Genomic DNA, 16,277 nt, shown 5'->3' with positions numbered 1-16,277 from the left:
GCCGAGAAGATGCCATTTCCTGAGAAGTGGAACATGAATCATAAGTACTGTCTCACTGTTAGCTTCCATGTATTATTTGTTCCTTTGTCTTTTCTCGTCGATGTCTTTTTCCATGATGTAGCAGTCTCTTGGATGCCCCATGCGATTCCCGAACTCGAGAGTTGGGTTCGAAACTTGGCCTCAACCTCTACATACGCCGAGCGCTCATGGCACAAATTATCAAAGGGCCGATGGGAGGCCGAGACTCATGGTAAGCCCATTTTTTTTGTGTATTTGATGATTCGATTAAGATGCCCTTCTTCTACTTATTCAATTTTTCTCGTGTACAGGCCTGGGAAAGTATGCGGTCATGAGGCCCCTATCTGGTGAGGAGGAGACTTCGATCCTGGTATCGAAACCGACGAAGGACAAAAGGAGGAAAAAGACCTCAACCTCCGAGGATCCAGAACCTAAGAAGAAGAAGGCTCGTAAGCTGAAGAAGAACATTATCCTTCTGACCGAAGACTATGTTCGATGTCTAAGGGAGGAAGAGGAAGAAGAGGAAAAAGACGACTCCGGGATGGTGGCCTGAGTGGTTATGAGCACCGAGGCCGCAAAGACCACTGAATCGGTGAATGCTGCAGAGGCTCCATCTCTAGATGAGGGGATCTAGGGAAAAGACTTTGGCGAAGTCCCCGAGTCATTGAGGATTGAAGATGCCTCCCACCATAATGAGCCAACGGTGGGTACGGCTGTAAAGGCTGGTCTCGAGCCCCCTCGAGATGGAGAGAATGCCCCAAATGATCCATTCGGGGCAATAGAAATTGTAGGCTCACCGCTGCTCCTCTCGTTTTCTGAGGAGATGATTCAAGAGGCTCGGGCCTTGAAGACCCCCTCCATCGAAGGAACCCACGGAAGGGAGGACCTCTTCCGTGATTACTTTACTAGGGTCGAAGATGCTACCGGCCTGAGCGACTTGGAGGTCTCGAGAAAGGACTCGGGCGAGGCATCGAGCCTTTTCAAACGAAGCGCAGCATGCTCTAAATTGGGTAATCCTTAACTCCCTTTGTTGGTATTACCTTTGTGTTCATTTTTCTCTTCCCGTCTAACTTCTTTTCTTCTTTCTGCGTAGGCCTCAACGCTTAATCGGGAAGAATTTTCTCGGTCTCGAGCTGAGCTGAGTCGGTATGAGGCCGACATTCAAAGGCTTACCGAGGAGAGGAATGCCCTCAACCTTCTCGGTGGGCAAAAGAAGAAAAGATCAAGGACCTCCGAGCCTAGTTGGTCACGGCTCACAAAGATCAGACCGACCTGATTGAGAAAGTAATAAAAATCTTAAAAGCTCATGGGCTCGATTCGGGAACGGTGGCTAACATTTCAGTCTCACAACTGCAGCAGAAGGTCGAGAGGATCGAGCAATTCCACGAGAAGGTCGACATGATGAAGGCGGAGACCTTGGGGTGGAAAGAAAGTATGGACCGCTTTGCTGTTGAAACAGAGGCTGCTCGAGCCCAATTGTCGTCGGTCGAAAGTCAGCTTCGAGGCATGAAGGAGAAGAGCTCAGCCCAGGCAAAGAAAATAGAGGAGCTCGAGGCTCAGTTGGCTTCCGAACTTGCAAAGGCCAAATCTGATGCCGAAAAGGCAAAGGCCGAGGCAGAGGCGATCGTGGCCGTCTACCGGGCCAATGCTGAAGCCGCTCAAGTCCAAGCGAGAGAGGCATCCAAGACCGCTCAAACTCGAGCACATTGGATTGCTGAACTCGCCAAATGCCAATCTCGGGGGGAAACTCTCGAGGAGATCCACGCTCGAGGTTTCGATCTTACCAACGAGATAATAAAGGCTTGAGAGCATGAAGCCGATGCTAGAGCGCTGGCCTCTTCCGGTGATGATGATGATGATGATGGCAGCAAGAGCGGGTTCGAGAATGGGAAGGACCTCGATGGAGAAGAAGCTGCCCCTGAGGAAAATTAAGAATCTTGGGCTTTTTCTTTTTTGATTTTTTGTGCGGGACCCTGGTCGGTCCTTGTAAATATCTTCGTATATATATAAAAGATCTTTTTTCTTTTTGACTTATCTTTATTCTATTTCCTGCCTCGTGAAAATTCTATTTCATTCATGCCTTCATGCCTTATGGAGATTTTGCTCATAAGTTTGGGACATTAGGCAACTAGACCGAAGTCGGACTAGTGTAGTCTTAATCGAGTGAGTACTTGCTCAAACTCGAAGTAGGGTGACCCTTAGGTTTTAATTGAGTGAGGATGATTTCTCGAACTCAGAAATAAAATGGCCATTTAGGCTCTTGAATTAGGCCGATACGACCATAGTAAAAAGAATGACTTTCTCCCCTTTTTCGGCTTGAAAAGTTTATTGTTTAATAATATAAAATTTGTTGTACCTTAGCATGAAATAAGGGATTTGCTCGAAAGTTTGAACTATTATTGAGACCCTTTGTTTCGTAATGCCTTAGCATAAAATAAAGAATTTGTTTGAGAGTTTGAACGACTTTGTACCCATTAGGCTTTTCGAGGGTCGATATTGTCGAGACCCTTAGTAATTCAGCCGAGGGCAGCCTTTTTAACCAGTTTATAAAAATATTCAAAGGCCTGTTTTATAACGGAAATCGGACGTCTCTGAACTGTGTTAATTTGACCGTAGCCTTTAGCTTGGGATTCTCTTTTTGGGCTTGTTCCCCTGTTATACTTCAAACTTGTTCGAAGTAACAGTCTCCGAGTGGGGTGGCCGTGACCGTGGCCTATAAAATCGAGGGTTACCTTTTTAAGGTCTTACAATCTCGAGGTTTTAGTAATTCGATCATATCGATTTTTTGGATGGCAGTCCCCGAGTGCGGGGTCAATTGTTCGAACTTTAGTTGTGACCGGCTTTTAAGCCAGTTTCCACAATAGATCACAAGCACAACATTATAAAGTAAATATTTCTCTAAGGAATGCAATATCTAGCAAGGAAAAAAAAAATACTTTTTTTAATAGATTAACATGCGTACATGTTTGCCATTAGGGCTCGAGTAATATACATAGGCATGGTTCGTTCGACCGTTTGACCCTTACAAAATTTACCTATCGAGACCGTGTCGGCACAAAGTATTTTCCTTGTAACTATCCGAGGGTGATGCCCCCAATATTCGAGGTTGATTATTCGTAATTGGCAATTGAATTTATCATTTTTTTGTTAAATTATTTTTGGTATTACTATTGTTCTAAGATTATGTATTTCAACTAGTTTACTGTTATTAGCAAAAAGATGTAGAGTTTTGAGATAAAAAAAAGAGTTTATTCTACAAAAAAACATGTAAAATGCCACATGGAAACTCTATTTGTGCATATTTTCTCGCTCTCACGTAATACAAAATGAGTAAAGTTGCTCTCAGTAGCACTTGGCATTGAATGTGGGGTTTTAGAAAGGAAATGGTATAGTTTAGGGGGCAACAACAAAACCCTATAGTTTAAGTATTAAACTTGCATAACGTGAATAAGTTAGGGGATATTAGGTATTAACTCTTTAAGAAAAGGTAAATAATTTTTATATTTCTAGAATATTAAATATTTTAAAATAAACTCATTTGCCAAGCTGATTTATATTCAAAATAGGGTGAATTTCTTAGATCTAATAAGTAATAGGAGTATGCTAAACATAGAGTAGTACTGCCATTACCACCATTTGATCCTATGTTGAAAAATCTGATTCTATCTTATAGATAATCGGTTAATAATAATACTACTAGGGGTGTTCATAAAAATCCGAAAAATCGAACCAAACAAAAAATCGAACCAAACCGACCAAAAAATCGATACTTTTTAGGTTTGGTTTGGTTTTGATTTTGAATTTTAAAAATCGATCAAATTTGATTTGGTTTTAGTTTAAATAAAAAATAATCGAAAAAACCGAACCAAACCGACTATTGAAGTAGCTATTTAAATAATTATTTATATTTATATATATGTATATTTTTATATAAAATTTCTAAAATTTTATGATACACTTAGTCGTTTGTATTTTTAATCTAGTTCTTTGCTATTATAATAATCTAATTATTTACTTTTACATTCTAGTTTGATGGTAGTTTTCTTTTGTTAAATACAAAAAAATATTTTTTGTTAAAAATAATTAATTTTTAATTGAGTAATTAAATTATTCATCACTATTTGATTCAATTATTATCCATACATCTTGGTAAATGATAGATTTCTCAAAGAACAATTGATTTGATAATGTTACGTTAAAAATATAGTAACCGGAATACGTGTTTGGTATGTCTCATATTTAAGAAAAAATCCGATAAATAACTAAAAAACTAACAAAAATCGAATCGATAAAAAACCAATTTAATTGATTTGATTTGGTTCTAATATTTGAAAAACCAATTTACTTAATTTGATTTCTTTTTAGAGAAAAATCGATCCAAAACGAAACACTAAATAGTAGTATGAAAACTTGAACAAAAGTGGAGCTTTCTCGATTATATTTAAATTTAAGTGGTGGTAATAAAAATTTAAAAATATAAATACCTCTTCGGCTCTTCCCTTGAATTTAGAAAGCTTAGACACGATTGTCTTCCCCCATTTCCCCCCTTCTCTCTCTCTGCTTTCATCTGTTTGTAAAACCCTAAAATCACATCCAATCAACCGATTCCCCCGTTCCACCCCCTCTCTAAACTCTTCTTTTCCATTTCACAGTTTAATTTATCAATTTCTCTGTAACCCTACAAAGTTTCCCCTCATTTTCATTTTCATCGAAGATCTCTTCGATTTTTTTGTTTAATTTTCTAGGTTTTTTTTGTTGTAAATTCTTGTGGTTATTTATTCTTTTAGTTGGGGATATTGAGGGAGAAGGAAGGCTGGCGATTGGTGCAGAAGTCAGGTGATGGCGGATCGGCCGCATGTCCGCCCACTACTATTAAAAGTAGTAGTAGTAGAAGTTGCATCAGTAGTGTTGATACAAATAGAAGAAGAGAGGTTTAATAATTTAAATACCATTTGTGAAGAAGGTGGAGAAGAATGCTGAGTGTGGTGCGGGTGCATCTCCCCTCGGACATTCCAATAGTAGGCTGTGAACTTACGCCTTATGTTTTGTTGCGCCGTCCCACTGATGCCACCTCACTCCTTTCTGATGATATCCCTGAATCTGCTCCTCTTCACGGCTGTTTTTTGAGATATAAGTGGTCAGTTCCTTTTTTTTTTTTGTTTTTTTTTGCTGTTTTGTAAACTCTGCCCTTCCTCCCCCAATCCAATCCTTAAAGTAATCGTTCAAAAATCCTTACCAGAGTATTATTGGAAATGTGTTAAGGCTTGATTTCACTTCTACAATTTTGATTGCCACAATAATATTATCGTGGAGTCTGAGATATTATTCTAGAGTGTGAGGTGCAACTACTTTCACAATCTAGTATAGGAGCCAAACTAGTTAAAAGTTAAGAGCAAAAAAGGGTTTTAAGCGTAATTAAAGCGTTGATTTTGGCGAAGAAAAGCACAATAAAGAAAAGAAATAGACACACAACAAAAAAAGAAATTTAACGATAAACACAAAAACTAATTATCTACACAAAAGAATGTAAAATCTATAACCAAGCTATATATATGCAGTTGAAATTATGTCAATCAAGTTCAAATACCATTTTAAATTTCTGATTTAAATGAGAAGATATAATTGTAGGCTTTAGAGGCTTGTGGCTAATTTTCTTATATTAAATTTCTAATTTCTTATTGCTAATAACTAACAGTTCAGTCATGATTTTTTCTTAACAACTCATGTGTCAGTTTTTCAACTATATCTATTGCCTAGTGCTGTTGCTTTTAAAGATAAGAGCCAATCGGTGAAAATGCAAACCCCTTAGCACGTTGATGCTTACACTAAAGCACCGTTAAGCGAGACGAAGCTGACAACCTGAGCTTCAGGGCCTAAGTGCGCTTTACATCATTTGTTTGGATGACGTGATCCTCACTTTAGCTGTTTGTTAGGTGCATGCAAACTAGCCGTACCACCATTGTAAAAAAAATAGAGAAAAAATTGGATGATGTGATCCTTTTCTTAGATGAAATATGATGGATAATTTAACTGGAATTTCCCTTTTATGGTACTGTGCATGCACTGAAATAGGATTGGAAGAATTCCATGTGTTTCACTAGTCAACAAACTTGCATGCGTTGCTAGTGTGGATGACATAACGTCATCATGTCCGTTAGAGGAACTGTAGATTTTTATTCTCTCTAATGACTTTCCAATTGTGGAACTTCTCTATGTGTTTTATTACATGCTTGTGCAATTCCTGAATCCAAATTCAGCGAGTGAATACTTGATCTTAGGCAAAAGAGCCTCTTTTATGGTACTTTATACATATTAGGTTGTATACTTAATATCATATTTGCCATTTATTACAATAATCTAGTCAGATGAATTAATCTGCCAGATAAGGTGAAATGAAATCCTGATTACATCCTATTTTTGCACAACAAAGGTTAAATAGAACTAGACCTAAAATAGACAAACTAGAAAAGTAGGATTGGCTATGTCTAATCCTAGTGTCAAGTTCCCAAATAGGTTCTTACGATCTAAATAACTAAACATGCAAGACGTATATGTAACATTTTTGTTATCACACCCCCAAAAAAGAATAAGAAAAAGAACTACGTTCCAGCTGGCCCTCGAGGAGTTCTCGATTATTTAAAAAAAGAAAAAAGTAACCTTTTTAAGAAGCTATGGTTAGAAGAGTCGTTGTGTTGATGATATACCTGCACTGAAAGCAGTTAAGAAAATAAAAAGAATAAGAAAAAGAACTACGTTCCAGCTGGCCCTCTAAGAGTTCTCGATTATTTAAAAAAAGAAAAAGAAAAAAGTAACCTTTTTAAGAAGCTATGGTTAGAAGAGTCGTTGTGTTGATGATATACCTGCACTGAAAGCAATTAAGAAAATAAAAAGGAGCATGTTCATTGTTGCCGCTATAAAGGCTGCTCTCCACGACGACGTTTATGTTCCTTGCGCAATGGGGTTCTTAGTGGTTAAGCCGGGTAAAGATCGTGCTTCCAAGTTTGAATGTTATATTGAAACATATTTCAGTGAAGATAATGATTTTTCAATTTCAGATTTCAAAAAAAACAAAGTGAATATGTGATGCTCGACTTTATAGAGCGTTTAGTGGCTATATCATATCAAAAGAAATTCGAACGGTCTATTTCCATAACTTTTCACAATACGATGGCATTATAGTAACAAGAGCTTTTACTTGTCGATTTTGATAGCGTATGTATCTTATATCTCATTAGTGAAAGAAACTTTTATTAAAATTTTTAGTTTTTTGCTTTAAGAGAGACTTGTCATAAATCAGGCGATTTATGTTTATAATCGTTGAAGACATGTTGCCGTCTAAAAAACTTTGAGCATTGCTTGTGGAAGCATTAGATACAAAAGGTTTAGAATGCAATGGCACCATAAATCTTGAAACTGGAATTGCATAACTACGTAGATGTTATTGAATTTCAGTGGTTGGAGAAAAATATCAATAAAAATACTTTTAATATTAACAGATAAAACATAATACTGTGCATCATTTTAAAGTTTTTGGCCCTCGGAGTTTCGAAAATGTAGAATGTTCGAGATGTCGCTCATTCGTCTTACTTTATTTAAACTTTGGAGAATTATTTTGTTTCATTCCTTACGTTGACATAAACAAAAGTTTTCATCTCCATTTTAGCGCAATTTCCATAGTTGCATTTAGTAAAAAAGGTTTCTTATGTGGGCTTAGTGCTTTGCAGCTTGTTGGTTTCCATCTTTTTGTTGACTGTGTAAAATCATTTACATTAATGCACACAAGTATGACGACAATAAACATAACGGTTTTGGCTTGCTGGAAGAACACTAGAGTTTGAAGCTAGTTGCAGCCAAGCTGTGTGCTTCACTTTGCTTAGGCGGTGCTCTAATGCAGGCACAAAGGCACTAAGATGTGCGCCACGTCGCCGGAGAACTATGTTTTGAAAAAAGTGGAACTAAACAATAAATACAGTTGGCAAAACTATGGACTGTTAATTATTATGGAAATGTTATGGATGTATATGTTAACAATTAGGAATAGGAAAATAGGATTTAGTATAAGAAAAGTTGCAAAATTTTAATTAAAAATTAAAAATTCATTGTTTGCATCTGAATCAGACTTTTAAATGTTTTAAAACTGAAATGGAGTTTTTTTTCCATATATTTCACTTAATTGCAATTTTTCCAATTCTTTTGTCTATATTACTATTTTTTGTATCATTCTTTAGAAAGGTATCATTCTTTTTGGAGAGGGAAAGGACTAAAAGTTCAAGTAAAAGAAGAATTCTTCATCAGCCAAGTATCCAACCTATCTCTATAATTAAACTGTTAGCTAGATTCATAAATTTTTTTTCCTTTTCAATTTCCTCCCATTATACTCTGAGGATCATAGTAGGAGCGGGTTTTCTAAAATTTGTTCCCTTACATGGGGAAGGGGAAGGGGAAGGGGAAGGGGAAGGGGAAGGGATAGTGAGAATTCAATCCACGCCTATTGCTCCCACCGGTACCATTAGATTATAAGCCTTGGTGGTAGTAGAAGAGGGTTCTTTTTATAGAAATAGTGATGTTTGATTTTTGCTTCTGAAAACATTTGATGCTTTATGGGCATTTTAATTATGGATGTTGATGATACCTGTACTATATATTGTCTCTTTTTGTCTTCTTGAGCCGAGGGTCTTTCGGAAACAACCTCTCTACTCTCCGGGGTAGGGGTAAGGTCTGCGTGCACTCTACCCTCCCCATACCCCACTTGTGGGAACTCACTGGGTTGTTCTTGTTGTTGTTGTTGTACTATTTTTTGTTTTTATATTATTTTTTTCTATGTTACATATATGTGATATATATTTTATTTTTTAATATGCCTTTCTTTACTTAAGTGCGTCTAGAGCGTTATCAAAGGCGCAAAGCGCAAAAAAGCTCTAAAGTCCATTGGGGCGTTAAGCACAAATAAAGCACGGGCTTTAATGAAAAAAGGCGCGAGGGAGAAAAAGTACAAATATGTATGTGTAGTCCAAGACTAATAATAATAAGCATAAATAATAAATATATGGATAAAGAAATTGAAAAAAATTATAAGAAAGTGAAATATCAATTGTTTTGTCTCGCCTTTTCGGGATTATGCTCATTGGCAAGGAAGTATACCTTAGAACCCTGATGACGACACGGAAGTGTCCGCTAAGCGTGGGGAGGTGCTCAACATGTCTTGAGCCTCGCTTCAGGCTTAATCACGCTTTAAGCGCGCCTTTGACAACACTACAATGTTTACGCTTAAAACCCTAGCAGACCTTGGCGCTGCAGAAGCGGATACATAAAAGAAAAATGAGGACAAATGACTCACTTTGGAAAATATTCAATGACAAATCAGATGTCGTTTACAAGTATATGTTGTCACTTATACTTTTCAGTGTTGACTTCTTAATGTATCAACCCAGTAGTGTCTTCGTCGAGACTTCTATCCCTCGAGATCTTATATTACGTAATCTGTATTTAATATGGAGATATGTATGCTTTTAACATCTCTTAGAAAGATGAATAATTTCCTATCCAGTAGGCCGTTTCATGTTTGCGAAAAGAAAATCCCAAAACAGCTAAACAATCAAACATGTGGGCACTGAGAACAGCTTAGCAATCAACCTCATGTGGTTACTAGATTGCTACCTGGTGTTTGCTAAAACATTTAGCCTTTTATGGTTGATACCATGGAAATAATAGCTGACTGCTGGCACGTTGGCTTATTAACTTAAAATGACAATTCTCTCCACTAAAAAGATGTTATTGAACTGTCATTTCTCCTTGCTGCCAAGAAAAACAATATCTATTGAACTCTTTATCCTTTACTTGTTTGATATATGACTTCTTTTGCAGGTACCGCATACAAAGTGATAAAAAAGTTGCCATCTGCAGCGTCCACCCATCCGAGCAAGCTACATTGCAATGCCTAGGATGTGTGAAGGCCAAAATCCCCGTTGCCAAGAGTTATCATTGCTCGCCAAAATGTTTCTCAGATGCATGGCAGCATCATCGTGTTCTGCATGAACGTGCTGCTAGTGCTGTGAATGAAAACGGAAATGAGGAGGAAGAATTATTTGGGCGATTCAATAGTACAGGATCTGGTGTTAATATGAGCTTGACTTCTTCGCAATCAAGCTGTAGCTTGACAAATGGAACGGCACCATTATATCCTGCAGCTGTAGCTCAAAGAAACGGTGGTGAAACTTGGTTTGAAGTTGGACACTCTAAAACTTACACACCATCTGCAGATGATATTGGTCACGTCCTTAAATTTGAATGTGCTGTCATCGATGCAGAAACCAAATTACCTGTTGGACATGCTAGTACCGTGTTAACGTCTCGAGTGATTCCAGCTCCATCTCCTACTCCACGTCGCTTGATTTCAGTTAATGGGCTTGATATACCAGTGCATCTGGACTTAGATAGTCGTTTATCATCTTCAGGAACTTTTACTGTGCTTTCATACAACATTCTGTCTGATGCATATGCAACAAATGAATTGTACAGTTATTGTCCCTCTTGGGCTCTTACTTGGACTTATCGGAGACAAAATCTATTGCGTGAAATAATTGGCTATCGTGCTGACATTGTTTGCCTTCAAGAGGTAGCTATAACATCAGATAAATTATAATATGTAATTACTTGATTGATCTACTTGGATCTTGTACCTCTGGATAGCTTTGGCTATGATAGACCAGGAGGTGTGAGAAATTTTTCATGTTCCTCTGGAGGGTAGCTTCGTGCTGCTATATAGTGATTTAGAGGAGATAGACCTTTTAAGAGTGTATAATAGCTTCTTTGCAATTCCTGAAAGGGTTACACTGGCCCCGGCACTTCATTAAAACCGCGTTACTGAATTTCCTTTTCCTGAAATATGCTCTTATTTAGGTCAAATAAATATATTTTCTTCCTGAATTTGATGCATGCATAATCAGTTTCTTCTTAAAGGATTTGTTTTTTTTTCCACATCTAGATATGTCTTCCAATATAATTGTCATGTTAAATGAGTGTTGTGAACTGCCTTCCTTTGGACTTATAAATACCTGTATCTGAATGCTGTATGTTTCCATTTTCAGGTTCAGAGTGATCACTTTGAGGAATTCTTCGCTCCTGAGCTGGACAAACATGGTTATCAAGCTCTGTTCAAAAGGAAAACAGCTGAGGTTCGTGGTGCTTAGTATGTTTTTGTATCTGACAGTTTTTGATTTTTAAATGACACTCTTTCTATATGCAGGTGTTTGGTGGAAATATAAATACCATTGATGGTTGTGCCACATTTTTCCGCCGAGATAGATTTGCACATGTTAAAAAATATGAGGTACGGCAGCTGTGTTCCTGTGATGGGCTTTAGTTCTTATAACATGATTCGTGAATTAATATTGTAACAAGAAATCTTCTTATGCTCTTGTTGCAGGTTGAGTTCAATAAAGCTGCTCAATCTTTGACTGAAGCCTTAGTTCCTAGTGCCCAAAAGAAGACCGCACTAAGTCGTTTGGTTAAGGTATCTTACCGAATTTGTCAAGTGGTTCCTTATTGTTTTTTGAAGAATTTCATTTCAGAACTGGGCTTATATCTCACTACTGTGCGCTTGACAGGATAACGTTGCACTTATTGTGGTTCTGGAAGCAAAGTTCAATAACCAGGGGATTGACAACCCTGGGAAGCGCCAACTTGTTTGTGTGGTAAGGAACTGGTGCTCCGTTCGCTTTTCCCTTTAGTGTTAAAATTCTGTGTTCTGTTCTGTGCTGTTATCTATGGAATAACTCACAGCCTGTTACAATGTCGCGTGACATCAGTTTGTCTTTTATTTCAAGTTGCTGTGCTTTTGACATTTCTGTAAATTGGCTTCTATCATCTGTATCATTTTTGTTGTATTGTTCAATTATCTTAGTGTCAAGAGCTTCTTACTGTGTCTTTTGTATTAGTGTAAAGAAACTGCACTGATGAATCAGTAGCTAGTTACGGACGCGGAATTTCCTTAAATGACTAATGAAATTATCAAAATAGATTTCTAAATTGGAGATTTTTGCATCTGGCCTGGAAATATTATGGATAGGGTCTGTAATGGGTACAAGTCCTATAAATGAAGGTAGTTTTCCTAGTGCTTGTATTTGCCTTGGTGTAGGTTTTTATGTTAAAGAAAGTTTATGATCTACAGAAGGTTGCACTTTAAATGATTATGGTCTGCAGAGGGTTTCACATTTTAATTTTTATGATGTGCTGAACATCTCATGTTTTCTTTTCGACTGAAGCACCATTTTGCATTATGGCATGTCCTGTTGCTGCCCTCGGCGTCATTTTAGGTTTTTGGCTGGTAGGCATATTCATTATAGGTCTTGGCTGACAGAGTTGAAGTCCCTTCAAGGCTTCAACTATTGTAGATTTGTGTCCTCTGGAGTACATGTGCATAATGCTTTTAAGGTTTCCAAAGTGATATCAGTTTGTCCTATTTGAAAGAATCCTGGTTTCTGAAATTAAAGAAGAATATTGATCTTTGAAATGAAGTGTAGTTGAAACAAAATATCTAGACTAATCATTGAGGGGGATAGTAAGAGAGCTCTGTGACTCAGTTGTGATGCCTGGAACAGTTTTCTTTCCATATGTAGTATAATCACTCTAGCAAGAAAATAGGATTGTTTAACTGGAATTTTTTGTGCGAATTGGTGTTTATTACACTCGTTACTTGTCCCAATTATTCTTTACTACATTTTCATTCCCAATATATGTTCTTCCTCATTAGCTCTCTAACAAAATTTAATTAATCGGTCTCTACCTTGGTAGCTTGTTTATTCTTAATTTGTGTATGACGTTAGCCTCAAGGAAACTGGAGAAGTACTACAGTTTTGGAAATATGCAAGTTAAGAAAGAATCATCTTCAAACAATTAATGTTATCGGGAAAAGAGGGAATATCATCACTCTAGCAAGAAAATAGGATTGTTTAACAGGATTTTTTTGTGCGAATCGGTGTTTATTACACACTCATTACTTGTCCCAATTATTCTTTACTTACGTTTTCTTTCCCAGTATATGTTCTTCCTTATTAACTCTTTAACAAAATTTAATTAATTGGTCTCTACCTTGCTAGCTTGTTTATTCTTAATTTGTTCATGACGTTAGCCTCAAGAAAACTGGAGAAGTACAACAGTTTTGGAAATATGCAAGTTAAGAAAGAATGATCTTCAAACAATGAAAAGAAAGAATAATCTTCAACAAAAACTGCTAATTTAGGAGCAACCTAAGAAAGACCTGCTAGCTCCTGCTCATAGCTTGCTTAGAAGTTTACTCCTCACTCTGTTTCAGACCACGGTAGAAAATGAAATTCTCCTCTCTTCTTACACACATATTTTTCCATTTTCCATTTTTTTTGCAGCTGGGGTGTCGTGTGGGAGCGATATCAGAACTGATTTTAGTAACTGATGGCAAGATGCTATTAAATGTCAAATCTCTTCCCTGCCAATAGGCAGTTTTGGCTTCTGAGCATTTTTGCGATCTCTTTCATTAGTATTTCATGAAACAGTCCTGGTGTGCATGGACCATGTTGCAATAAACTGACAGCGGGACAAACCCATATCACACTATGGCTGCGCTCTATGTTAAAGTGCCATGTTGTACCAACTGCGTTTTTTTAACTTGTGTTGCCATTTTTACCCTATACATGATGCATGGATGTTGGCTGTGATTGTGGTATCATTGACGAAGTACCATGGAAATGACAGTATTTCGGCTGTCATATTGGTAATTTACACAGATGCCCGGAGTAAATAATAGGGCATTGTGTGCACCCAAGGGTGTAGCTTAGTGGCCAATGAAGTGAGTGAGAACTATGAGGTTTCAGGTTCAAATCCCAACGGAGGCAAACACATTAGATGCTTTCTTCCCATTTAGCCACGTCTTGGTGGACAAAGTTACCCGGGAGCTGACAAGTATCCCGTGGAATTAGTCGAGGTGCGCGCAAACTGGCCCAGACAACACGATTATTAAAAAAAAGTTATAGGGCATTGTATCTTTTCTCTTCTAAGGAAGTCAGTTTCCTTGAAAATTATTTCTTTTATTGGAGTTACCATGCTGTGGTGAACTTGCAATTGATCTGGAGAAAAATTATCTTCATTACAAGTTTTTGCTTGGTGCTTATTACAGAAATCTCTTGCATGTTATTTTGAAGGTTGGAGCAGCCAAAATTTATCTTTTAAATTCTCTTATTCTGGGGCCCACTTAAATGTAGGTAGTAATATTCTCCTGTTCACGCATGTACTGAAAATGTTCCTTCATTTCTGAATGCAGGCCAACACACATGTAAATGTTCATCAAGAGTTAAAGGATGTTAAACTTTGGCAGGTTACTACTACGGATAAGATATAGAATTGTTCACTGTCTTTTCTGGGTAAAAAACGTAATTGGCAGTTTGTTTACATTTCAGGTTCACACACTTTTAAAAGGACTAGAGAAAATTGCTGCTAGTGCTGACATTCCAATGCTAGTCTGTGGTGATTTTAATTCAGTCCCCGGAAGGTCCGTTTTTTTCTTGATTTCAAATTCCATGCCCCTTATCGGCATTGTTAAGAGTTGTACCTCCATTCCTTCCTCATTTTATGCAAAAGCAAGCTGGAACAGTAACATTACTGATAAAAGCTCTTGGCAATGCAGTGCTCCTCATGCACTTCTGGCAATGGGGAAAGTTGATCCAATGCATCCAGATTTAGCAATGGACCCTCTTGGTATTTTGCGTCCAGCCACAAAGTTGATGCATCAACTGCCATTGGTATCACTTCAGTAACTTTAGAAAGCTCCCATTTTCCCTCTTATCTTTCAAACTAGATATGTTTGCTTCCCCATGTTCCCTACTCTTCCAGAGAGCAGACTGGAAAAAATATGTATTTTTTGTATTAGACTCCCTTGGTGAGAAGACTAAATAAGCTCCTTGACCATACAACTCACATTTTGTTTATATTGGTATATTTCTGTACAGGTCAGTGCTTACTCATCCTTCGCTCGAATGCCTGTGGTTCTTGGACTAGAGCAGCAACGGAGGAGGATGGATCCTAGTACCAATGAACCCTTGTTTACAAACTGCACTAGAGATTTTATTGGGACTCATGATTATATATTCTATTCTGGTATTGTTGCATGATTCTGTCCAAGACGTGTTATATTTTTGTCTTTTATTCCCTTGTATGCTTTCTGCATGCAGTCGTAATTTTATTTAACATTATAAATTTATGTACCTATCTATAGATTTTTATGTTTAGTCTGATATGCGTGGTGGTTTGTTATGTGCTTTCAGCGGACTCTCTAACTGTTGAATCGTTGTTGGAGCTCTTGGACGAGGAAAGCTTGAGAAAAGATACAGCACTTCCTTCTCCAGAGTGGTCCTCCGATCATATAGCACTCTTAGCTGAGTTTCGCTGCAAGCCTAGAACTAGACGCTGACAATTGGTATGCAATATTTCTGTTAATTTTGGTTTCAAATACATATTGCTTGTTTAACCTAGCCCTTTTCTGTTGTCGACTAAGCATTTTGCCCTTTGAGGTTTACTTTGTTACCAGAAATATAGGGGAATGATAACTTATATTCATTTGGTGCAGGTCTTGCTGGAGGATGAATTGAAAAATAGAAGAACAAAAAGTCAAAAAGGAGAAATATGTCAATTGTAAGAATGGTAACTAATGACGTTGGTATCCCGTGGTGGGGTAGCTGCTCAGCTTCTTTGTATCATGCCACCTTATCATCACATAGAAAATTATGATAGTTTTTAATCAATCTTTCTTTAAATTTTCAAAGAGTCATCCGGTTCGTGTCACTATATGTTCTTTAGACTAAAGGCACAATGGGAAAAGGGTTACAGAGTTCGAGTAGAAAAGCTTAGGGGTAGAGGAGGAAATGTAGTTCAGTTTTGTGGATTTAATTTACTGAAAATCCTGAGTGATGTATAAATATATACTCCAACGTTATAAAGATAATAGGGCATGGGCGTTTCAGGAAATTGGCATAAAGATGGGTATATTTGCTATACCTGCCAGGAGAAATGGCTGATTACATCTAGTACTATTTTGTTGTATATTTTTATACAATTTTGCTGGAATTGACGTAGTAGCAAAGTACGCATATACATAATTATATTACGTATTTTGTAACATTAGGAAAACCGCCGATTACAACTCCTAGAAGGGTCTTTCTTCCCCCCCCCCCCCCCCCCCCAAAAAAAAAAAAAAAAAATTTAATTAAAAAGTTTATAGTTCTCAACTTGAA

General features: G+C 37.4%; 1 protein-coding gene across 1 annotated transcript; it reads left to right on the top strand.

Moving 5' to 3' along the window:
- Positions 1–4,519: 4,519 nt before the first annotated feature.
- LOC104118930 (carbon catabolite repressor protein 4 homolog 1-like) lies at positions 4,520–16,110 on the top strand. Its single transcript, XM_009630321.4, has 12 exons — positions 4,520–5,155; positions 9,883–10,633; positions 11,106–11,192; positions 11,264–11,347; positions 11,444–11,530; positions 11,625–11,711; positions 14,312–14,365; positions 14,448–14,539; positions 14,675–14,789; positions 14,997–15,144; positions 15,312–15,463; positions 15,614–16,110. The coding sequence occupies exons 1-11, from the start codon at positions 4,992–4,994 to the stop codon at positions 15,455–15,457; spliced, it is 1,815 nt and encodes a 604-aa protein (XP_009628616.1). The 5' UTR covers positions 4,520–4,991; the 3' UTR covers positions 15,458–15,463; positions 15,614–16,110.
- The last annotated feature ends 167 nt before the right edge of the window (positions 16,111–16,277 follow it).

The sequence above is a fragment of the Nicotiana tomentosiformis genome, chromosome 3 (genome assembly GCF_000390325.3).
Source record: "Nicotiana tomentosiformis chromosome 3, ASM39032v3, whole genome shotgun sequence".
NCBI classification, from domain to species: domain Eukaryota; kingdom Viridiplantae; phylum Streptophyta; class Magnoliopsida; order Solanales; family Solanaceae; genus Nicotiana; species Nicotiana tomentosiformis.
Note: the sequence above shows the minus strand (reverse complement) of the source record. Positions and strands in the feature narration are given on the sequence as shown.